The sequence below is a fragment of the Lampetra fluviatilis genome, chromosome 9 (assembly GCF_964198595.1).
Source record: "Lampetra fluviatilis chromosome 9, kcLamFluv1.1, whole genome shotgun sequence".
In the NCBI taxonomy this organism is placed as follows: Eukaryota; Metazoa; Chordata; class Hyperoartia; order Petromyzontiformes; family Petromyzontidae; genus Lampetra; species Lampetra fluviatilis.
This window is the reverse complement of record NC_136283.1, coordinates 2,450,206-2,474,405: the sequence shown is the minus strand read 5'-3', so window position 1 is coordinate 2,474,405 and position 24,200 is coordinate 2,450,206. Positions and strand designations below refer to the sequence as shown.

General features: G+C 46.4%; 1 protein-coding gene across 1 annotated transcript in view; it reads left to right on the top strand.

The window, feature by feature from the left end:
* The first annotated feature begins 1,340 nt into the window (after positions 1 to 1,340).
* Positions 1,341 to 24,200, top strand: part of LOC144934045 (tetraspanin-15-like) — a 34,159-nt gene continuing 11,299 nt past the window's right edge. Inside the window, exons 1-3 of the mRNA XM_078859410.1 lie at positions 1,341 to 1,590; positions 15,122 to 15,307; positions 17,871 to 17,945. Of these exons, the coding sequence (XP_078715536.1) occupies positions 1,483 to 1,590; positions 15,122 to 15,307; positions 17,871 to 17,945 (369 nt within the window). The 5' untranslated portion in view covers positions 1,341 to 1,482. The remainder of the gene's footprint in view (positions 1,591 to 15,121; positions 15,308 to 17,870; positions 17,946 to 24,200) is intronic.

The following is a 24,200-nucleotide window of genomic DNA, read 5'->3' as shown; positions in this document are numbered from 1 at the left end:
GTCCGCCCTGGCATTCCAAATTCCTCCAATTGGCACGGTCGGCAACGTACGGTGCGAAATAAGTTCAACATACATACATGCATACATCCCTGAACAATCGAACGTTTGAAATCGGCAGGTTTTAAATGTTGGTCAGATCAACCGACAGAGCCACAATTGCCACACAGTACTTGTTCCACGGTTGCACCCCTACCCCCAGTAGCCAGCCTGGGTCCCCGTCCAAGCCAGAGATTATGAAGCCACAATGGAGAATACACGGGCATCACGACGCACAAAAAGAGGGCTGCAATTTGTTATTTTTGTTTTATCAGCAGGATTAGCGGAGTTACAAGCGCAGCTCTTTTTCCATCAAAAGCGATGCCACCCGAACGCACCGTGTGGGTAGGGCTATTGTGCGTCTCATTCACTCAATGGTGAAATGAGATAAGAGATTAAAAAATATATATATACCGAAACACATATATATAATTTGCATTCGTATTAAATAAGCGTAACAAAGTTAGTCGATCGAACAGGGTCACGTGTGGTGGCGTATGGTGGTGTGAACAATGCGTAGTGTAGCGGTCAGCGCTACGCTGGGCTACAAATTCGGCCCCCCGAGTTCGATTCCCGCTCACAACCAACACCAGTGGCGATTATCTGAACTGGTCCTGGGCCTCCCCTAAGTCGACTCAGCCTCAAATGAGTACCCGACGTGGTGTGTAAACATCGCCACTGGGGAGACAAAGGTGGCCGAGCGCGGTGCTGGCAACCCAGCCCTCGTGTACCGTTCCGGCCTCCATAGGAGCTCACTAACAGCACTTGTTCCTATAGTCTGTTGAGGCTATACGGGCATCTTTGTCTTTTTTGGTGGTGTAAACAATGGGTACTCCAATACATATTCCAAGACTTCTGACCAGCGTCGAAGCGTATGCCAAACACCCTCTTAGACCGGCTCCCTATAATTCCCTCAATTGGAGGCGCACATCCGCCAACAGGGACGTGAGCGAGTAAATTGCAGGGCTGCGCCCTTACCAGGTTTCCCAGAGCCCATCCCTGGCCAACTCCCGCGGTGGGCTGGACTTAACATCCGGCATGGAGTTGAAAGAGAAGAGCTGAATACACGGGATTTCCTCCTATCCCACTGGCAGCCCCGTGAAAAACCGGTCCATCGTGAAGAGCGTTGCATTGTTGTGAGTGGGTTGGGCGCGTGATTTGGCAACGCCAGGTGCTGTTGCGCTCTCGCGGGCGTAGAGGAGGTGGAGTCCACGGTGGATGTCCCCGCCCTGCCAGGTGTTGGTTGGTTGATTGGTCAGGCAGATGGGCTCAAGGTACAACAGGGCACGCGAAGAGGGTGGGGGTCTTCGTACAACCGCCGGCTCCGTGTAGCCGCACACAGGTGTGTGTGTGGGCGCGTGTGTGCGTGCGTGACACGACCTATAGTCCCGCACACACACACCGCCCCAAGCACATCGCCACCCCCACCTCCTCTGCCGAGCGACCATGGCGACTGGGAACGATGAGAACCCATCTGCATCCCAGCGTTGCTGCGATGCCTTCACGTACAAATGTCTCAAGTACGCGCTCTTCGCATACGCCGTCATCTTCTGGGTGAGTTCTGCTACTGCTGCTACTGTTGTATTTACCAGGTGAAGCCCACCGAGCTGTATGAGCTCTTTTTGAAAAGCGACCTGGCCACAAGTGATCGTTGAACGAAAAATTGTCCGATGTGGGAATGTGTATAGCAGCCAAAGAACTCTCAAGGCACGTTTCTTAATGTGGAGGGGAAAAACCTGAGAAAAAAAATCCACGCGACTACGGGGAGAACATGCAAGCTGCAAAAATGCAGGCGTCAAGGTCCGGACTTAGACCTACGACTTCCTGTAGACCAGGCGACGGGGATAACATCTCACACCCACCGCGACGCCGGCGCATTACGATGCTTTACAGCATCACGGCGGCGTCTTATGGGGCCATCCATTTAGTGCGTACTCATGGAGGGGGGATGGGGGGTTAACCCAAACGCGTACGCTAGCGTATGGGGGGGGGGGGGGTCTACTGACAATGTGCGTACGCATGGGGAACGGGGGGGGGTGAAGCCTCGATAATAATTTGTCTACATCGGCCTTCAAATGAGTTAGTCCGGCGGTGGACTATCTGTTTGCTTAAACACGTGAATATTATTAATCTTGATCGTTTCTGCGTGGATTACGTATCGGCCGTTCTATAGGATTCGGGGTGGGGTGGGGGGTGCGTCAGGCGTACGTACGCACGCAGGTGTTGGGGGGTGTAAAATGTACGCGTGCGTACAGGGAGGAGAGAGGGGGGGGGCAGGTCAAGTTTTGACAGATTTTTTTGCGTACCTCCTAAATGCATGGGCCCCCCTAAGCTCCCGGTTGTGCCACGTGCGTGCGCGTTTGGCCCAGCGATGGCGCGCACCTGCCGCTCTTGGTGTTCAGTGGGCACATCACAGCTGGCGTTGTGGCACAGCCGTGCGTCCGAGCCGCGCACCTGTGTACGAGTGGCGCGCGCGCGTGCAGACGAGTGGCGCGCGCGTGCAGACGAGTGGCGCGCGCGCGTGCAGACGAGTGGCGCGCGCGTGGTGGTGTGAGTGGGGCACAGCCGTGCTGTGGACGATTGTTACTGTACGCGGTGCTTTCACTTGCACGATTGATGGGAGTCTTAAATGATTGAAACTGGCACACATATATACTGTGTACAGCACAGGGGTGGTAGTGAGTGCACCATATAATGTGACGATGTGGTTGGATGCTCTGCATCGAACATCCGCAGCACGAAATATGAAGAAGAGCACCATTCCGTGAACCTGGCAAGACACGTTCTACTTTTGTTTTTGTTTAAAAGCTATCCGTCGTGGGTGAGGCAATACCTATGAACACGTGATGTGACAATGTGGTCGGGGTGGGTCTTACCGATTGAGAACAGTGATGTGCTTTGTCACGCGTAGTGACAGCACCCCATGCCTTCTTTGTTAAAGTTATGTCAACGGAGTTCCCCGCACGCCTCCAGCAGGGTAGTGGAGAGGCAACATCGGCACATTGGACTGTACGTCAGGTACAAACATGCCTGCTATCGGGAGATAGCTACTCACCTGGGGGCAAAGACAACCTGCCGCACCTCCGATTCGCACGGTTTGCTGCGTACGGCGCGAAAGAAGTTCAACATTCACACGTGCAATTTCGAAATATTTAATGCAGAGCCCTTTGTCAGTCCACTGCTGGATGAAGGCCTCCCTCACGCCTTGTTGGCCTTGGGGCTTGTCGTCCATACTTCACCACGCTGGTCACTGGGTTGGAGAAGTTAGGGGGAGGAGCCCACGACTGATTCAGATATCAATTGCTATTAATGGGTGCCATGGTGGCGAAATGTTAGCTCCCTTCCCTGGTATGCAGGAGGTCGTGGGTTCCATCCCGACCCTGACGCCTGCTGTATACAGTATTTGGAGTTTGCGTGTCTCTCTCCCCGTGGTCACGTGGATATTCCTCCAGGCCCTCAGATTTTTCCGTCCACATTTAGAAACGTGCGTTTACAGTATTTGGCAGCTATAAATGTCCAGGTGATAAGCCACTTTGTTGAGCTATCATTTGTGGCCAGGTCTCTTCTGAAAATATATATTTAGTTTAGTGGGCCTTGAAACAAAAAGTGTTGTTTTAGTGTCGTTTTCGTAATACTAGCCACGGGCGCGTCTCAGACTCAAGGTTGCTGCATTTATAGTTCAGTGCGTTAACCACTGCTTCACCCTTCTTCTTTGACGATCAAACGGTTTCAAGTTACTTCCTGGATCACCACCATAACACGTGGCCTTCAACATTAATGGACGTAGCACGCTCATATCCACCACACATGACTACACATGAATGGCTTGTGCTGCTTTCAAGCCACTGGTCGCTGTCAAAGTAATCTTTGTAATGATGGAAACTCGTTTGTGAACAAAACGTGCGTCTCCGCATCGATATCCTGCTGCATGGACGTGTCACGTATTTCGATTTATATTTCAGCACCACGGAGGCTGTTTCAACAATTAGGGTGCTTGGGCTAAGGATTATATAAGCCTCTGCTGTTTATAAGGGCACGCCAGTGCTGATATGATAAATCTTACACGGCTGGCTCTTTCTTCTTATTATACCAGTATTGATCTCCAGGTTTGTAAGCTCTAGAGGCTGCCCAGTCTATGTACAATGTGTAGTTAAAGAGAAGTCTAGAGACTGTGAAATGAGGAGTGCACAATGACTCATGATTAGTGGCTTATATTTGTTTCAGTAGGCATATAGGACATTCGTTTACCCACTAGGGGTAGTTTAAGATTTAATTATCTCCGATGTGGGGTATATATCCCCCCCCCCCCCGATGTTTTATTTGTGTAATTAAATGTAATACGCGTTAATATTGTTTATGCACTCAAGGTAATTGACAATGTTAAGAGTTTTAAGTAGTGTTAGTTGATTTTAGTTGATTTTTTCCTAATTCTCTCGCAAACTAATTGTCGTGAAAAGTTCGTGTTTTACTACATTATTTAAGCAAAACGACGTTTACTTTATAGCACCAGGGAAGACATTTCTTTTTAAACAGCATTTTTGGAGAGGATTTTGATTGCTGCTATATACTGTATGTGTATCACCCCGGTCGAGTAATTTGCGGCGTAATTTTCGATATTGGCACCTGTGGACCTTGACGCCGACACACACTATGACTTACTCTTGTGAATAATGACATCAGGGGGTCTTTAACGTTTTGCTGTGAAGCAGACTGTGCGTAGTATTATTACTGTTATTACACACCGCAGTATTAATCGGGGCGGCCGGTGGATTCAAACCATGAAACTCTCCAACAAAGATGCCAACACGCTGCCACTAGCCCCCCCGTCCTCGACTGCGATGCACCGATTTTACACTGCCGTGTGGACACAGGCTCGCCGAAGGTAGGCTGCAACTGACCGGGCAGCGGTGGTGGCTACGCACGTGGCCTGTGATCCAGGGTTGGTGGATCACCGCACGAATGTTGTGAAACCCCCAAACCGTGGGACGTCGTCGAGGTGCCATACCCTGGCTCTCGAGGAGACGGCGGTGCAGCGAGTGGACTGATCGCCATCTGGTTCTTGCTGTACGGGCATCGAGTTTTGCCCCCTCGCGAGCGTGGGGTTTTCTCCGAGTGCGCTAGTTTCCTCCCGCTTGTATGAACACTCATGAGTTGGCCGGAAACATCTTTAAAATATCAAAAATCAAGTTCAAGTTCATTTATTGGCCAATGTATCAGGACCCTCCAGAAAACGAGTCCCATGACTCGGCGTGGCTTTCCTGGATAAATGAGTAAATTATTATAAAACCTCTGGACTGCACATCCAGTGTGCGAACCATTACGGTAGGCTACGTACGGTGCAAATAAGTTAAACTTATATATATTAGCACCATGGCAACCCCCTTCATCTCTCCGGTAAAAATGTGACGTTTATTGCTAGAAATATTTACGTATGTGTGGCCATCTTGTAACCAGTGTTTTACAAGTTTTCATGCAGTTACCAGCAATGTATTCAGACCCATTTTAACACCCCTTACAATTAACTCACAGAGTTGAAGGGGGTCGATGAAGGGGGGAGGAGGGGATGGGCCAAATATCACTCGTCACTGCTATTAGCTGTGGCCGGGAATCCGACTTGGATCGCCACGTTTGTAGTGCAATGTGCTAACCACTGCGCCACTGCTCCGCCTCTCAGTAAGCAATGGGGGGGGGGGGGGTGTTGAAAATCAATAAGGAAAAGAGCAGTTGGACTTCATGTTGACATGCCCCTGGTGATATAAAGACTGCTCGCACACATTTCTCTGAATCGGTGAGTGAGTGTTGTTCATAATGCATTGGCAGTGCTGAGTTATTGATGGATGTCACATTTATATGGGCGGAACAGTCTCTCCGTATAGCAACCACTGATAGCATACCATCAAACAATGCAGCCAGGTGGTGTTCTCTTTCATCATGAAATGGCCCTGCTATATGAATATTTAGCCAGGCAGCGGTTGCGCTTGCACAACATACAGCACTGCAGGGGTGGTGAGGGTTTTGGTGGATCACACAAATGTTGCGAAACTCCCTTCCCATGGGTGTCAGTGCCATAACTTGACTTGCCAGGAGAAGGTGGGATATCAAAGTGAAGACGAATCAAATGTCCCTTCTCTATGTGTACGTACGTACGTATGTTGAACTTCTTTCGCACCGTACACAGCCAATGGTGCTAATCGGAGGTGCCGATAGTGTGGCACCATCGCATGATTGGGTTTTCTCTGGGTGAACCGGTTTCCTCTCACTTGTTTAAACACTCATTCATTGGCTGATAACACCTTAATGTGTAGAGGGCCACAGAGCTTGGGCAGTTGCTGGTGCCAGGTCACCCCCTGATTGCCTTCCAGCTTGTCTGTGGTTCCTTAGCGATTGCGATAGGCAATGTACCTGCATGACGTTATTTGAAGTGAAACAATATCGGCATTAATTGGTTCAATTTGGCAAGAGGCATAGAAAGGCTTTGTGTGTAGAAGTGTGCAAATGTGTATGTGCCATCCTGGAAAATGGCTGCTATTCGTTCGTGTGAAATTTGAAAGAGGGTAAAAAGCCACTCATCCCCAAATTCTTTCTGCAAAGATGTTGTTTTTTTCCCCATATCAACCGTAGCACACAATGCATGCTCTTGAAATCCACTTACAAGGCCGCTCGCGCCATCGGTAGAATGTACCGTCCAAGACAATTGTTGTCCAGGCGCATGACGTGTCCAGAAATTGCAGCATTAATCGCTGCAAATGATGAAATTGAGGCCACACGCAGCCGCTGGTGGGGTGATGTGGTGGTGCAGCGGTTCGCGCACTGCACCGCCCATCCAACCCACACTGACCAGCATGGCGAAGTAGGATTAAACAGCCCCTGTAACTGACACAATAGGAGAGGAGGCCTTCATCCAGCAGTGGATTGACAAACGTCAAGTCAAGTGTTGTTGAGATGGTATGTAGCGGCATCCACCCTTTGGCGTCAAACCGTAGAGTGGCATAACCAAAAACGAGTGTTGGTAAGTCATGGGGTAGGCAGACTCGGCACATAGTAAAGAAATTGTAATTCAATTTTGATTTAAAGTTTTCGTGACTGCAGGGAATCATAATCTTGGTACTTTTGGTAAAGTCACGTAGAAGGGAAATAATAAAATAATATAAATATTAAACAATAAAAATTCTCACGACGTTTCGACTGCAACATAAGCAATCATCATCAGGTGTGAAATCCACAGCAATAATTTTTTTTTTCAAATTTTCTTGCTGAGAATTTTTATTGTTTTATATTAAAATAATTGTATTATTTCCCTTCTACGTGACTTTACCGAAAGAACCAATAATATAAATTGCAAATTAGTTTGTGAATGCACTGCTAGCCTTATCACTCTGTGTCCTTCGTGGTGGTGGTTTGACCATGCTGGTCAGTGCAGATTGATTGAAGGGCCACCCAGGATCGGTGCAGATGCCATATGCTACTGACGTTTTCTGTGGCTTGGAATCGAACTCAAGAATTTCAGGTTTAGAGCATCCTCTGCTAATCGCTTTGCCAGCTGCTACACTTCCCATAAAGTCGTAATTTTGGTTACACAATAATCTAAGATAAATATTTGTATGGCATCTGCTTCATTATTTTATTCTTGTGAATTAGTTAATTGATGTCACAATTTCTCTATTGTTTTTATTTGCCACACAATGGAGGGCCTTATGCCACTGCCATTCATTCCTGGGCAGTGGATTAGGCGGTTCCTTTTAGATTCCGCATTTCTATTATAATTTTTGCCTTTTAAAATGTGACTTTTAAATTTGCCAAACGCATTTCAGTATTGTGATGCTAATGCTTGAATATAATTGTCAAAAGAAATCAAACATTTGGATATTTGCATATTGCATAGAGGCCCTCCCCTATGCTGGCACCATAGTCTGCTTTAAATTATATGTTACTCTTAATAACAGTAGCTGTTTAATCAATAGGAGTCATGCAAAAACTGGTCCCCAGCACAGTAATGTGGAATTTACTGTGTGGTTCAATCTGTAGCATCTACAATGTACGGTCTAAATAATTCGTGGTTAGTATTCCCGTTTGTACAGTGACTGTTGCAGCTTAAAATTGACAAACACGTTTTGCAAATGTACAGTGATCTTCCGGCGTGATATTAATCCGTTCGTAAGCTACACAGCAATGTGGTGACAGACCGAAAGTCGACCATCAACAGACTAAAAATGACTGCATCACGGACATTATGCGATAAGGTTCATATGGGGCTCCTCCTTTGAAGCAGCACTGACCAATATGGTGAAGTATGGTTAAACAACCATGAGTGGCATCGCATGGGAAGGCCTTTAACTTAACAGTGAATTGATAAAGGGGTGTAAATTATTATCATTGTACGATTCCTAAACATTAATTTCCCCTTGATATAAAAATAAAAATATCAATCTAGTCTGGAATCCATAACGTAAAGTGTATTTTGCAAGGAAAATCTGGCAATATACATTTACAAGACGACCGAAAAGATGTGGAATTAGTTTTATAATTGCACAGGCATAGAGATTACGTATTAAGTCTGCTTGTCAAAATCTTTTCCATAAGCAACCACTTACACTGTTAACTGCTAAATGTGAGTTTTTGTCTTGCCAATGTAAATAAACCTTAAGATAAAATCAAGGATTTATTTTTAATTAAATCATGCATAGTAAAATATAGATTTAATAGCGTGCATACAAATACCACTTGGGTGATATAGTATGCCATTTAAAATGCTCCCTTATTTTCTTTTGAAAGGAAAAAAAAGTAAGATGCAAACCACAGCTTTAAGGTTCAATGATTCGTTGTAGAACGTAAGCAGACGTCATTATGAGCGTAGTTTTATTACTTTGCATTGCCTCTGCATTTATATATCTCGTAACTTTAATTGCCTTCTCAGCCAGATCGCTATAAACAGAATGCATGATGATTATGCACTGCTTTTTTCTTGTGATGTAATAGTTTAACTTCTCGACTTGCCTCTGTCTTTTTCAAAACATGAATAGAAAAAAAATGGGATTTCCTAAGGCACAATATATCTTGCAAGAAAATTCAATTCAGTGCTTTATTTGTTTCCCTTCCATAAGAAATGTACATTTGTTTTGGAAACCAGTGTGACATGTTATGTCCCAGAATATATATTTTGTCTGAGCATCAGTGTACTGCAATCCAAGCAGCATATGTTGTTAGCGTTATGCCACGTTAGAGTGATGTAAAAAACGATACCTTTTTTTCCCTATGCAATCTTCACAATCAAATCGTCTCATCGCTCGCGTAAACCATCCCTTGATCGTGTTGTGAAGCAGTCACGTCTCCAACTGCCACTTGTCTGACCACATTCCTCGGATTCGCCGCCGAGAAGTTGCGGCCTCTGTTTATAAGCTGCAATGCCGTCCGTGCTGGCTTTGGTGGCACAGAAGTGTGGAGGGTTTCATTGAGAAACTCTACGGGTTAAGTTGGATGGGAGCCCCGTGGGGGTTTTTTTTTTCATAGATTTGGGGGTACCTCAATGTTTATAAAATAATTTTCCTTTTCTGTTTTTCCACTAACCGTGCCCAATGTCACACAATCCATTGCGATTGACACCGGTTATGTAACTAACTTCTCGTTTGTGCGTGTTTATATACGAGTTGTGAAGTGCACATCCAGATTTAAAAGGACCAAAACTACTTAAATGTCAGTACGTAACCGGACGTAATATACAGTGACGATATGGCTTTAAAAACTAAATTAACTTTAGAAGTTCTTCTTGGTTCTTTCGGTAAAGTCACGTAGAAGGGAACTAATAAAAGAATAAAAATAAAACATAATAAAATACAATTCTCACGACGTTTCGGCCACAACGCAAGCAGCCGTCCTCAGGTGAAGAACAGGTCTGTCGGAAAGACAGCATCTGAATGTTAAATCGAAACGTTAGACTTTAGAAGTGATTAACTTTTGAAATTATCAGAGTGATGCAGTGTTGTGCCAACGTCATCATGTTGTTGGAACCTTTGATCCAACGTTGATCCAAAGTTACATGTTTACTTGGGATGTTCCCATCGTCACTGAGTAGCAAGCAGATCTGGCTCGTGAATTGGGCAGGTGGGCCTTGGCCTAGCTTCCCAAGTGCTAAGCTGGCACAGACACGAAGGAGACATCACAGCGATTCACTCCGCTGCTACTGACGCGGCCATCTGGCTTGGTCACCTGAATGTGAAATCGTTGTTGTTGCTCTGCATCTACATCAGCCCCTGTGAGAGAAGAAGAAGAAGCTGGCACACTGTGAGTGGGCCGTCTTGGCTTGCTTTCCTGAGCGAGTTTGCACGCTTTTTACTGGGCTGCCCTTGCAAATATGTGTCACTTCACGGGGTCTCCGCAAAAGAGACGTCTGCCATCCATGGCATCTCTCACTTGGGTCAACTTCGGAACCAAATTGTTTTGTAATGAAAAACAATGACAATAACGATAGATGTATGCTTGGAATAGCATAACATATCCCAAGCATGAGGGATAACCTTGTCTCCTGATTGCTTCCCTCAAGCCTAAGAAGGAAGGGATGAGGAATGAGATGGGTAACAGCGTGGAAGAGGCTGTAACCACGGAACCTTTCAGTTGTTGTCGCATTAGGATAAAAGTCGAGTAGTGCAGTCATTCCTGGGATAGGCCAGCAAGTCTATGGGTCAACTTTCCGATGGTTGTAGAAACGGAGTGTGTATACAAGTTGCTCACAGTCTGAGTATTTTTGTTTTGATTTATATCTTCCCCATTGCTGTACTTTAGTTGGTTTTATTAGTTGGCGTTTGTCGTTATGTTGACTCTGGTTATGCCTGCAAATGATACGCTATTTTGGTCTCTTGAGTTTTCACTTCGTTAAATAGTTTACACTTACAACTTGAAAGTGACAGAGTCTGGAGGCAAAGCCCTTGGTATTTTTATTCTCATTGATTATCTGGGATCAGCATTCATCATTCAACCTCTCCTGCCTTGTGAAATAACTCTTACGGTAGTTTTGCCCCACACTATACTTGTAAGAGATCAGCATTGCTAAGAGTGTTGGGAGATCAGACATGGTAAGCACATTTAAGGATTTCCCAATTGTGTTTTTTTGCAGAAGATCTAAGTTCGACACTTACATTTGCGAGTTATTTTAGAGTCTGGAATTTTGCTGTGATGTTTATAAAACTTTGGCCAAAGTATTCCTTGGGCTCAACAGCAACTGAGCTTACATATGAAAAATTCACAATGCTTGTCATGGGTGCAAACTTGTAGGAGACTTCCTCTTGGAGGCAACACTTTTATCTCCATATATATAAAAGGCAAAGTTGTGATTATGTGTGTCTGTTCAAAATGTTTAGCGTACTTCCCGACATGCAACAAACTTGAAATTTGCCATGTGGGTACTTTCCAGACTGTATACCATGCAAAATTATAAAAATACAAAAACTCATTTTGGAGGGGGAGCTCAATAATGCATATATTTTTTGCATGGCAAGTGAGCTGTGACGTCAAATCTGTCACGTGACCCGCGCATACGTAGTGCTTATGGCGCTGCGCTATGAACCCGGCTACCCGAGGTTCGATTCCCGCTCACGGCCACCACCGGTGACGATTATTTGAACCGGTCCTGGGCCTCCCCTAGGTCGACTCAGCCTCAAACGAGTAATTGGTGTGGTGTATAAACATTGCCACTGGGGAGACAAAGGCTGCCGGGCGTGGTGAATCCAAGTCCCGGGCAAAGTCGGGTAGTAAAACTAGTTAACAATAAACGCAATAACAGTTGTCCCTGGCATAAAAAGGGGTACGGCCCCTTCCACCCGATATCCGGCCAGCGTGTCCTATTCCCCCGTGGGCTTGAGTTCTTCGAGTGGACGACAACTGCCGGTCTCTTTGAGAGGACCGGCTTTTATACCCCGAGTCGGGGCTCACTCCGCCCCTAGCCGGGGTCCACCCCTCCGGTCACGAGATACCCAGGGGGGTGGGGGGGGGGTTACCTTGGCCCAACTGCCACTCAACCAACAGGCTAACTTTCACGTAGCGCTTTAATAATGGAACAAGTTTGACTTTGAGACACTAATTTTTCATCTGAGCCTTCATAACATAAACCAAGGGTTGTGTGATATTTCCAGACTAGCTGCATGTACCCCAGTGGAGCAAAACATCACTCGAGGGCCCAAGTGACTCCCTTTGAGGAATGGTAATGGGCTCAATCCTTCCCTTTGCTGTGAAATGAAGGCATTGATTGTGGATTGCTGGTGTCCTTTCGAAAGTGGATTAGTGTTGCATTAGATCAGGGATGGGGAACCTTTTTTATGCCAAGGGCCATTTGGATATTTCTAACATCATTCGCGGGTAATACAAAATTATCAACTTAAAAATTATCCTGTTATATTTGGTCAAACATTTAATTAACTCGCCCCTAATGTGATGGCTGGAACTGCTTCTCTTTGGTGAGGTGTGTGATGTTAGCTGGTATTGATGATGTTGCTACTCGCAACTGCTTTTCCAGGTTTGCTCCTAGATTTATTGAATTTCGAGTCCTGCCTGCAGTTGCCTTGGCAGGGCCAGACCAAATGATTTCGTTGCCTTATATGGCCCGCGGGCCGGACGTTCCCCACCCCTGCATTAGATCAAAGGCATTGACACCAACGTGATGAGGCTTACATTAAATCGCGATGGATGGAGTGTGGATTTGGCTGCTGCTGCTGCTGGTGCTGATGAAGATGGTTATGGTGTTGATGGTAAAGTCGGCGTTGGAATGTTTAGGATGTAGCCGTATTAAGGAATCTAACAGTGCACTGGGATTACTTTGACCAAAATCAACGTATTTGTCAGCCAATCAGCAGGGTGCAACATTGGTACCCATTGCGAGTTGAAATATCCAATTAATGGAAACTTGATTGCTTCTATCTAAACAGAAAAGTTACGGTGCGCATCGGCCGTGTCTGCGTCAGATTGTTGAGCTGTGACATTGGAAGGTTTTCGGGGTTCTGTGGAACTCTTTGTCTTTCCTTCGCTAGTCTGACGAGGTTAACAAATTGGGCCTTTCTGAGGCCAAGCCCTTGGGCCATGGTGTGAAGACACGGGGATGAATTAAACTCCACTTTGATTAGTGAACCACGCCAACCCAAGTTCCCCTGAGTGGCCGTGTCAGGTGTGTCCAATACGGCGTAATTGAACGATTGATAGTTTTCACATCCTTGGCCAGCTCATATTGGCCATCGAGTGTACACTTAACTGTTCGCTCGCGTTGTACATTGCAAATTGAAAAAAATATTGCCACCACCTCACTTCACTCTCGTCCTTAATCTAACAGATGTGTGAAAAATACAGAAGAATTGTGATGATGAAAGCATACATTGCAGTAAACAGATCAGTTAACTAATGCGATTTTTTGGATATAGGTGCCTTTGCAAATAAGTCTTATGATGGCCATGGCAGCCATTTTACAAATGGTCACCGATTACCATGATTGAGCATCTGTGTATGAAATATTGGTGTTATGTTTAATAAAAATGGGTACCTTTAAAAAAAAAACATTTACCGTTCTGTAAAGAATCGCAATGATCACTTAAACTCTCACGACTACTCGGGGCTCAGTGGCTTGTGGTGTTTTACTAAAAACTAAACTTTTTTTTAATTTGGCCAGATAAGGCCCACTGAGTTATATCGCTCTTTTTCAGAAGCGACCTGGCCACAAAGTGGCTCATGTGGAAATTGCCAAATACTCTATACGCATATTTCTAAATATGGGGGGAAAACCCGGAAGGACCTGGAGAAAGATCCACGTGGCCACAGGGAGAGAGAGCATGTACACTGCACATATACAGCAAGCGTCAGGGCCAGGATAGAACCCACGATCTCCTGTATACCAGGCGAGGTAGTTAATATCTCGCCACCGTGGTGCCCCTTTTGTACACACCGTCCATCCAGGAGGGGAGGTGGGGGGGTAGTTGGGGGAGCAGTCTGTTCACTCCCGAGGATGTTGTCAAATTCGCCTGTCTCTTCTCATTCATCGCGAAGCATCAACGCGGCACACCCTGGCCTGTGCTGAATTTAGATCGTCCGATTTTGGGTTCGCACGACAGGCAGACCTGCTGCTGCTGCCGCTGCTACTGCCGCCGCTTCCAGCTGCTTTAACCCATGCCTCGTTTCCAGTTTTAGCAAGGGTCCAGTGGCTGTTGTAGATTAGCGGTGGGGGGGCATCTTTGGATATTGAACTCCTTCCCCTTGACTGTTTTACCACACTGCTGCTATTTCAGTTCCAGATTTGAAATGTGACATACAAATTCCAAGGCAAAAGTCAAAGTTCACAACAACACCAACAATATTATTTTCCGGCACATAATTGGTAGTATTAGGAGTAATGCTAACGATACTTGCATTTATATTGCACCCATAACATAATGAAACATCATGGAACATAGTTTAGTTTAGCTTACGTAACCCCCCCTAATGGCAGCTAATGCACATAACGGTGCCGTGGCTTTAATGACCAATTTAGCTGTAGGTTTATCGTAATGCTACAGTGCTCTATTACATTGTAACCATTATATAAAGCACTCTATTTATATTGTTTTGGCTTTGGGGGGACGTGCACAATCTGAAGCCCTATGCTGCAAACCTGCAAAGCCCCTGTCTATGAATTCTAGATTTGAAGCTTTCGTGACTGCACGGATTCATATTCTTGGGTTTTTTCGGTAAAGTCACGTAGGTAAAAAAAAATTAAAATTAATAAAAGTTAAATAAAAATAAAATAAAAATCACGACGTTTCGGAGGCAACACAAGCTTCCGTCTTCAGCACGCTTGCTGTATCAGCAATCGTGCTGTGACGGTTCCACCTGAAGACGGAAGCTTGTGTTGCCTCTGAAACGTCGTGATTTTTATTTTATTTTTCTTTAACTTTTATTAATTTAAATTTTTTTTTACCTACGTGACTTTACCGAAAAATCCCAAGAATATGAACCCCTGTCTATGTATTATGTATGTTGTACGTATGTTGAACTTCTTTCGCACCGTACATAGCCAACCGTGCTCATCGCCGTGCTAACCCTGGCCCTGCCTGTGCCGTGCCGCCGCCGTTGCCCGCAGTTGCTGGGCGTGCTGCTGCTGTGCCTGGGCGCCTACGCGGAGGTGGAGAGGCAGCGCTCGCGAACCATGAGCGGCATGTTCCTGGCGCCAGCCATCCTTCTGCTGCTGGCGGGATCCGTGCTCTTCATCGTCTCCTTCCTCGGCTTGCTCGGGGCACTCCGGGACAACTTGACGTTGCTCAAGATCGTGAGGCCTCTCCTCCTCCTCCTTCTCCGTTGCCAGCGATCTGCTTCCTCTGTTCCGCAATCGTGGCCCCAACCCCCACCCCCTGTCCCCCTCCATCCCTTCCCTCCGAGCCCCAGATCCACGTGCCACAGGTTTCGCTCGCCCCTCGCTGCCCCTTGGGACGTGGCCTGGATTTTTGTAGGTCAGGGAGTCTATACGATTGGATGATGTTGTGCACATCCAGCTGTGTAAGTCTATTTTTAAAGGCACTGTTAATAACGAAGGTAGGATTTGTATCTCTCCATTATTTGTGCAGCCATGATGTAATGGTTAGCACACTGGACTTGCAATCCGGAGCTTGTTGGCTCGGCAGTTTAAACAATGGGTCAAGTTATTGAAATACCCCAGCCCTCTGTCCACACGGCAGAATACATGGGCACAGCACAGGCGATCGGCAGGATGCATGTGGTGGGGTAAAGTGTGGGTACTTCCATATCTTCCAACACGTCTGGCCAGCATGAAAGAGTAGGCCAGATACCCTCTAGAGAGGCTGTCCAGAGCTCTCTCTAGTAGAGGCCCTTCTGGAATTACAGGCATGAGCAGGCAATTGAAGGGCTGCACATTTAAATGTTTAACTTTTTCCATGTAAAAAAATAAATAACAATTGTATTCTGTTCACTCGGTAACAATAGTATATACATTTTATATCCAAGGCAACACATTCCTCAGCAGCGTCTCATTGTTTGGAACCAGAATTCTTCTGCTATGTTGCTGCTCCACGCAGTGTGAATGGATGGATGTGGATTGTGGGTAAATTGTGAATGGTGTTTGTTTAGCAAGAGCAGTGGGGTTCGAAAGGTCGACATTCTGAGGTCCCAAAGGAGTACATTCTGCTTGCTGTTTTCTCACACAAATATGTTTAAGGTGTGTGTGTGTGTGGATGTTTGTGTGTGTGTGGGTGGATATGTGTGTGTGGATGTCTGTGTGTGTGTGGGTGGATGTCTGTGTGTGTGTGTGTGGGTGGATGTCTGTGTGTGTGGGTGGATGTCTGTGTGTGTGTGGGTGGATGTCTGTGTGTGTGTGGGTGGATGTCTGTGTGTGTGTGGGTGAATGTCTGTGTGTGTGTGTGTGGATGTCTGTGTGTGTGTGTGTGGATGTCTGTGTGTGTGTGGGTGGATGTCTGTGTGTGTGTGGGTGGATGTCTGTGTGTGTGTGGGTGGATGTCTGTGTGTGTGTGGGTGGATGTCTGTGTGTGTGTGTGTGGGTGGATGTCTGTGTGTGTGTGTGTGGGTGGATGTCTGTGTGTGTGTGTGTGGGTGGATGTCTGTGTGTGTGTGTGTGGGTGGATGTCTGTGTGTGTGTGTGGGTGGATGTCTGTGTGTGTGTGTGGGTGGATGTCTGTGTGTGGGCGGGGTGGAGGCGGGTGGTGCAATGCGCCAACAACTCCGGCGACCCGAGTTCGATTTCCGCTCACGGCTAACATAGGTGACGATCATGTGAATCGGTCCTGGGCCTCCCTCTAGGTCGACTCGGCCCCAAGTGAGTACCTGGTGCGATGTGTAAACATCGCCACTGGGGAGACAAAGGTCGCCGGGCACGGTACTGGCCACCCACCCCCTCGTGTGCCGTGCCAGCCTTCATAGGTGCTCGCGAACAGCACTTGACCCAATGATCTGTTAAGGCTATACGGAAGATCTTTTGTCTTTGTGTGGGGGGCGGGGTGGAGGTGGTGTGGCGCAATGGCATGGCACTGCTCTCTGAACCTGAACACCTGGTTGTAATTCATGGCCATGGGTGACGTGAGTGAAAAGTTGTAGCTTAACCTCTCCGGAGCCTCCCCTACGTGGAATCAGCCTCATGAGTTACCTGCTGCATATTGCAAATATCAGAGCCCGTTGTGGTGCTGGCTACTCCGCTCCTTCTTACATATCGTCAGGTGCTCACTAACTGAACTTGCCCAATATGTCTGTACGGCTACACGGGGTATCTTTGCCTAGGTTTTATAAGCATATATGTGAATGCATGTGTAAGTGCCTCCATGTGCCATTGTTCATCTCACACACGCCTCCGCAATGCGTTTTCAAGGCTACCTTTGCACCAAAAAACATTTGAAAACTCTATTATGTTTCATTGCAATAATGTGCTTGGATTTTTGTTCTGCTGTTGGTAATTTTCCCCATCATCCCTCCATGTCTGTTGAAGCTCGCGACACTCCCCGGGGCTTATTGCTGAGCTCCAGCGAGGCATCCCAGCGAAATCCTGTCTCACCGCTTTACATGGCATTAACAATTTCAAGTGCCGATGCTCGATTTGAACTCTGGCCTCCCGAGTTTTCTATTCCGTCTCATTTTCCCCGGTAACCCTGGTAGCAACTGCACCCACCCACACACGCACGGGGGGCCCATCATTGAACTCAATGAACACGTTCTATAGCCTTGATCTCCTGCTTTACATGGCATTAACGGTGTCAAATGTTGAATGCTTGATTTGAACTCTGACCGCTAACTTATTTTTTTTGTCCATTTTCATTTCCCATTCTCCCTGCTCCCCGCCCCCACACCCACTCCTCTTCTGTTATTGACAGTTCCTGGTTACCATGATACTGGGCCTCATCATTGAGCTCATTGGTGGGATTGTGGCTTTGGTCTTCCGCAACTCGGTACGTGCGCGAGCCGCGGCTATAATCAGATGCCCCCGTGGGGTCGAGTCGTTTGTTCCCCGCAATGTATTGTGCTTATTAAGCGCGGAAGCCCTGTTTTCGTGGTCGCAGGCGTGAGAAAACCTGAGACGTGGGGGCGGTTACGTCGGCCGCAGATGAGCTCTGGCCGAAGCGGTGCCGTGAGATCCTTTGAGGTCACGGAAAACTTTAATGGCGCGAACTGCAGATGCGGCCACGGGTCAAGTGTCTCTTTCGAAGCAATGCTGCGGCGCCGCTTATGCGCTCCCAACCAAACGCCCAGTGGCCTGGATTTGAAATGGAAAATCTTTATTTCACTGACAGAGGTGGGTCAAGGCCCAAAAGATAATCCTGGAACCGCCATTAGTGGCTAGCTGGCCTTGGGGGGGGGGGGGTGGGGGTGGGGAGGTTGGGGTAATGCAGCCTTAAAGGAATTAGACGACAAGTTATGGCTGAATATTAAAGAATGTGCGCAATTAGCAGAGTAATCTTGCTCTCTCGCAAAGCAAAGCCCGTGCTTTTAATCTGCCGTCTGTAGCGACGTATTTCACATTCAAGTGAGCGCTGAATGCTAATAGAAAGCAAACAAATCCCTATATTTACCGAGTTAGTCTCAATGACTCTCAAGACTCTTTTTCATGAGGTTCCTGCAGTTCGTGGGGAGGAAACCCATGATGCATACGAAAGGGGATTTGCGTTCAAATCTCGACAGTGATGGATTTAAGAGTCAATTGCTCAACTGCCATCTCCTGACCACCGTGCAGCCTTGACCACGTTTGTCAACTGTGCTTTTCCCATGCGTTTTATTAGCGACAGTGTTTCTGAGCGGACCATTGCCGTCTGGCTGTTTCACGCGCTAAGCCATAAAAGGCAGATGAATCGGCGAGTTAAAAATACAAGTGGTGTTCTAAATTAGCAGTGCAGCCCACACGTCTTACGAAAATCCATTTCGCTACTACACGAGACACCACCGACTGATGAATCCTCGCCTGTAACATGTTTTAAAAAAAATCTGTACATCATTTGTAGGACGAGGGAAGATTTGCCCACCCTTTTTTGCCCCGCACAAATTAGCGATGTAAATAGATTATATGGGGCTCAAGTAGCCATGCTGTAGTGAGGATTTGGGAATGGACACCTCCACACATTGTTTCCCGTGGTGGATAACGTCTCAAAGTGTAGAAATCCTCAACATTATCAGCCATGATCAATTCACTGCTGGATGAAGGTCTTCCTACCTGCCGGCACCATCGCTCTTGGTCTTGAGATGCAGCAATCCATCTTGCACCCGTGTATAAATTGATTTCATTGCTCCGTCTCTCCAGGGGACGTCCTTTCAGGTGTGGCCTCTCCTTTGGCTTCCACTCTATTGTTAGTCTCGACCACCGGCCCTCAAACCTTCGAGCGATGTGTCCTGCCAAAGCATACGTTAAAATTCATAGGTTCGCTCGCAACACTGAGTAGAAAGTGTCTCGGTGAAACCTTACTTAGAATTGTCCAATTGATTTGCCTCTGGGCCACCACTTGCCCTGATCATTACATTTTATTTACTGACAGTGTAGTTCAGCTAGAACCAGCTGTAATTGACAAAGCAACGTCATTTACATAACGTGTAGTGTGGAGTGCTTTTGGGAAACTACACCTAAAAATAAAAAGCAAACATACCAATGTGCCTAAGAAGAAATGTTTTATTAATCGGTGTATATTATCTTATTATCTCCGACTGCATCAGGATCAGAAACGTGGATATTGATAAAGAAAATGGAGCAGATGCTGAAATGTGGGCAAAAAAGCATGGCGAGGGGTTTATTCTTGGTGAATGGCGAGGTGGCAGTATAGAAAGTGGGTTGTTCATTGTTTATTCCATCTGAGATGCCAGATAATCATTAGCGGAAATTGCCAAACATTTGGTGTAAGCAGGGCCATCCTGAAAACAACTCTTGAGAGGTTTTCCTGAATAAACAGAAGCCATCATTATTAATTTTAAATGAATCTTCCACATTTTTACGGACAATGTGAATCATACCTTTTACGTGGTAAGCACTGCGTAACGCGATCGTTGCCATCTGCTGCAGCTTGTGAAACACCGGGGCTCGCTCTACCATGAGCGTGGTAGGCGGTGGGGGTCTAGTTGCTCGAGTTAAAGTGCCTCTGTGGCGTGCGCGTGACCACGCAGCTGCGCGCCTGCACGTGCGTTCAATGGAGCTTCCGCCGCAATCAAACAAAAACCCATCGAGGGCGGGCGGACCCCCCTGTGAAAAATAGTCGACTCTGTTAAACAAAAAAAAAACCTCTTCTCTGCTGTCGAACTGAGGAGCACCGCGGCCGTGCCGAGTCAGTCCGGCGCAGTTCAGGAGGCACCAGTTTAAATGTATTTTTTTTATTTTACTAGGTAAGGCCCACTGAGCTACATATCTCCATTTTCAGACGCGACCTGGGCATAACAGATTATGGCTTAACGAAGTGGCTGCTCGCGTGGAAATTTCTAGCAGTCAAATACTCTAAATGCACGTTGATTCTAACTCTGGAGGGAAAGACCGGAGGACCAGGAGAAAAATATACACGCCACCACGGGGAAAGAGCTATGCAAACTCCAAATATAGAGGTGTCAGGGTCGTGATTCAACCCACGACTTCCTGTATACCAGGCGAGGTAGTCAATGTCTCGGATGCAAGAGCTGGGCCGTGCCATTGGCATCACGTGCAAATGAAAATAAAGGTTTTTTCTGGGGTTAAATCGCGTCAATATAAATGTGTCGTTAACCCACCATCCGATGCAGCCAATTAGTAAGGTTTGTCACGTAAACACAACGTACCAATTAGTTACCACTAACCCCCAAAAAACGTACCTTTATTAAGATTCATATTTGTCGCGAAAGCCTCTACGTGTTAAACATGCAAATGAACGTTTGACATCGGCATCAAATGTCCAAGTGCTCCGACTGCCGCAACGCGTGACGAAAATGATTAACCCTGCCCCTGGCCCCTGGCCCCTGGCCCCTGGCATGGCCCTGAGCCAGATTGAGACGTCTCACAAGAGGCATTGCGTATCACTGTTTTTTTACATCTCGCTCGACTCAGCAAATGGTAGAGTGAAAAAAATCACCCATGCCATGAGTGCCATGCAATGTATGTATATGTATGGTGAACTTCTTTCACACAGTACGTGGCCAACCGCATGAATAGGAGGGGCGGGAAATGTCACTGCTCAGGTGTGCCAGTGTCAAGGGATGTTTAACGAGGTATCGAAGGAGGGCTAAATTGATGACTTTGCCCACTTCCATTTACCTTTTCGGCTGTTTTTTGTGCGTTTTTCCATTATAGTTAAACCGTGGACAGAGCCAGTGGGAGTGTCAACTCGAGGATTTAAAATTGGGAGCCCTTCGATGCATGTTAATTCAAATGAAAAAAAAAAACTTCTAAATCGACTGTGTCCACGTTAAAATAGCTTTTCCAAATTTTCCATGGAAGTTGGGCTGCTTCTGTCGTGGTAATCCGCCTGCTGGGATATCTTGGCCTTGAGTGGGGGGAGGTGCATAAATAACCGAACGCGAGCAAATGCTGCCACGCGCGGGCCTAATCATTTGCATAATGAGACGGGCTCGTGGTTCGGATTTAGCATATTTCACGTGCATCTGCTTGCTTCCCCGGTCGCCTGTTTGCGCACGCGGGCGTTACAAATGATTGCGCGCCGCACAGAGAGATATGCAAATACGTGGTTATTATTATTGCTCTTTTTGATTTTCATTAGACTTTGCGAGACGTTACGCTTCGTTGTTTCTCATTCTTCTACAGTCCACTTTGTTTACTCAACTCATGGTTGTTGTTGTCGTCGTTTTTAAAATGGCGCCGGGTCCCTTGGCCCGTCTCTCCCCCCCCCCACTACCCCCAGGTCCCATCCTCTTGGCAATAAAATAATCGTCGATTCATATTCATCCTTACGCTCACCAAGTCGTGCAAAGCAACTTTATTTACGATTAATGCCGATTTACATGTAAATGGATGTTCACATGTTACATCTAAGCTCATGAAGTGGGAGAAAAAAAACAGCATTCGAACAAGACCTAAAGATCTCTCATGCTCACATGTCCTTTGCATTGCACTTTCATGCCGTTGGATTGCACCACTCTCCGATCTTACATTAACATGCTAATCTCTCACATCAACATAGCCACTTCCGTGCCCTCGTCGAGGAGGCCGCTCTCCTATCTTACAGTTACATGCTCATTTCTCACGTTAACATCACTCACCCCGGCCACTTATTTATGACCCTTGGGCTACACCCATTTCAAACCTTTTAAAACAGTCTGCCTCAGCAGCAGATCATGCTTTCCCACCTGATGACGGACGTTTGTGTTGTGCCAGAAACGTCGTGATTAATTTTATTTTATACCCACGTGACTTTAGCGAAAGAACCAAAGAGTATGGATTCCTGCAGTCACGAAAGCTTCAAATCAAGATTAAGACCTAAAGAGTTATAATACGAATGAGAAAAATACATTATTTAGAACGTAGTCTGCTTTGGTGACCAATATCAATGATAGGTTTTTTCTGTTAGATCGCGTAAATATAAATGTGCTGTTGAACCCGCCACCACCTGACACAGCCAATTAGTGAGGTTTGTCACGTGAACAAAACATGCTAATCCGTTACTAGTTCAGCACACCGGTGTGTTGGATAGGAAACCCACAGCATTTACTTTTCTAGTACGACGTTTTGCCGGTAATTACAATATTATTTATTCTTGAATCAGTGCTTGGACTGTCAACAATGGCACGGAGTGGGGATGCTGTATTGGTAAATGGCTGCCATCCACTGTGGCATGAACATCTTTTCTGGCTGCGATCGACCTGTGACTGTGCAAAGACTTCCTTTGACTGTCAAGATCAAGATGCCATCGTGACCAATGTCCGTAGATGCCTCCGCACTCCGTCAACGCTCCACATACCCCAAGTTCTTCCCCACATCTGATCGTCGGTCTTTTCCCCAGGTCGCCAGACTCGTGGGGACTATTCCGATGTCTGTCTCGGCAACCCAAGGCCCTACTGCACAAATGTCCCACCGAAGCCGCGCAACTCGTTTGCCTAATTCAATCACTCGTTGACTTTAAAACCACACCTCCGATTAGCACGGGTGGTTACGTACGATGCGAAAGAAGTTCAACATACGTACAAACTATGTTTAATAAAATCCCTGCCAATGTTTTTTGCTGCAGAGTTCACCTCTGTGACCTTCACTGCCTGGGCATTGCCATTAGCTGCACAATTACAGTGGTCAAAGCGATCTTGAAATCGTTTCAGACAAACTCAAGGCTGAGGAGAGAGCCAACTTACTATGCCACATATCTATAGTTCGCTGTATTTGTTGGCTTCATTAATACCGCTGTTAATTGAATGCTGCACAATAAGTAATTGTTTGCTGCATAATAATGACTGTTAAGCTTGTTGCCGTAGAATTCATTGAGCAGGGCAACCCATTTACAAGGCTCTCCGATTCAACTTTGGTTCCCATTGTTTAAATAATTTAGCAGACTGCATTATTAATGCAATTTTATTATTTAGGTAAAAAAATAAAATCATTAATTTTACATATCTCACAGCCCTGTATGAAAATTAATTAAAACTTAATGGGATAATGCTATTGAATTAGGCTGAGCAGTGTAAGGCCACCAATCTCCGTACACGGCAGTTGGTATTGTTGTGTGCAAAGGGGATTGCTGACGTGACCTTACATCTGCTCGCCTATTAACCACCACCTGCTCATTCCACATGTTCACCTTCGCCAGAGGGGCCCAGCCCTTCGTTGGAGACACGGTCTAAAAACGAAATGGCTTCGTGTCATGCAGATAACTACGCAGAGCTGTGTGCCCTCGGCTGTGTGCCCACAAGTTTGAAATTCAGTTTGACTGTAACTAAAAAAAATCTCATTACCAAACCTTCCAACTCATCTCCGACAACCCGGAATATGCGGCTTTGGGGACATATCTACGAGACGAGAACTACTTTTCTTTTATCGAATTCCATCGTAATCATCTGCCCTCTTCCTTTGGCGCATTGATGATGATGAGGCCAAACAAAATGTCTGCCACAGATCTTTTTCTTTAATCAGGACTGTTGCTCTTTTACATTTCAATACAGCCTCTTCTATGTAATGCCTTACCCCAGTGTCTATCCACGAGGCTTTCTGCCTTTGCCTGCTTCCCCTTTCCCTCCATTTGTGTGCACAATTTTGCCTAATA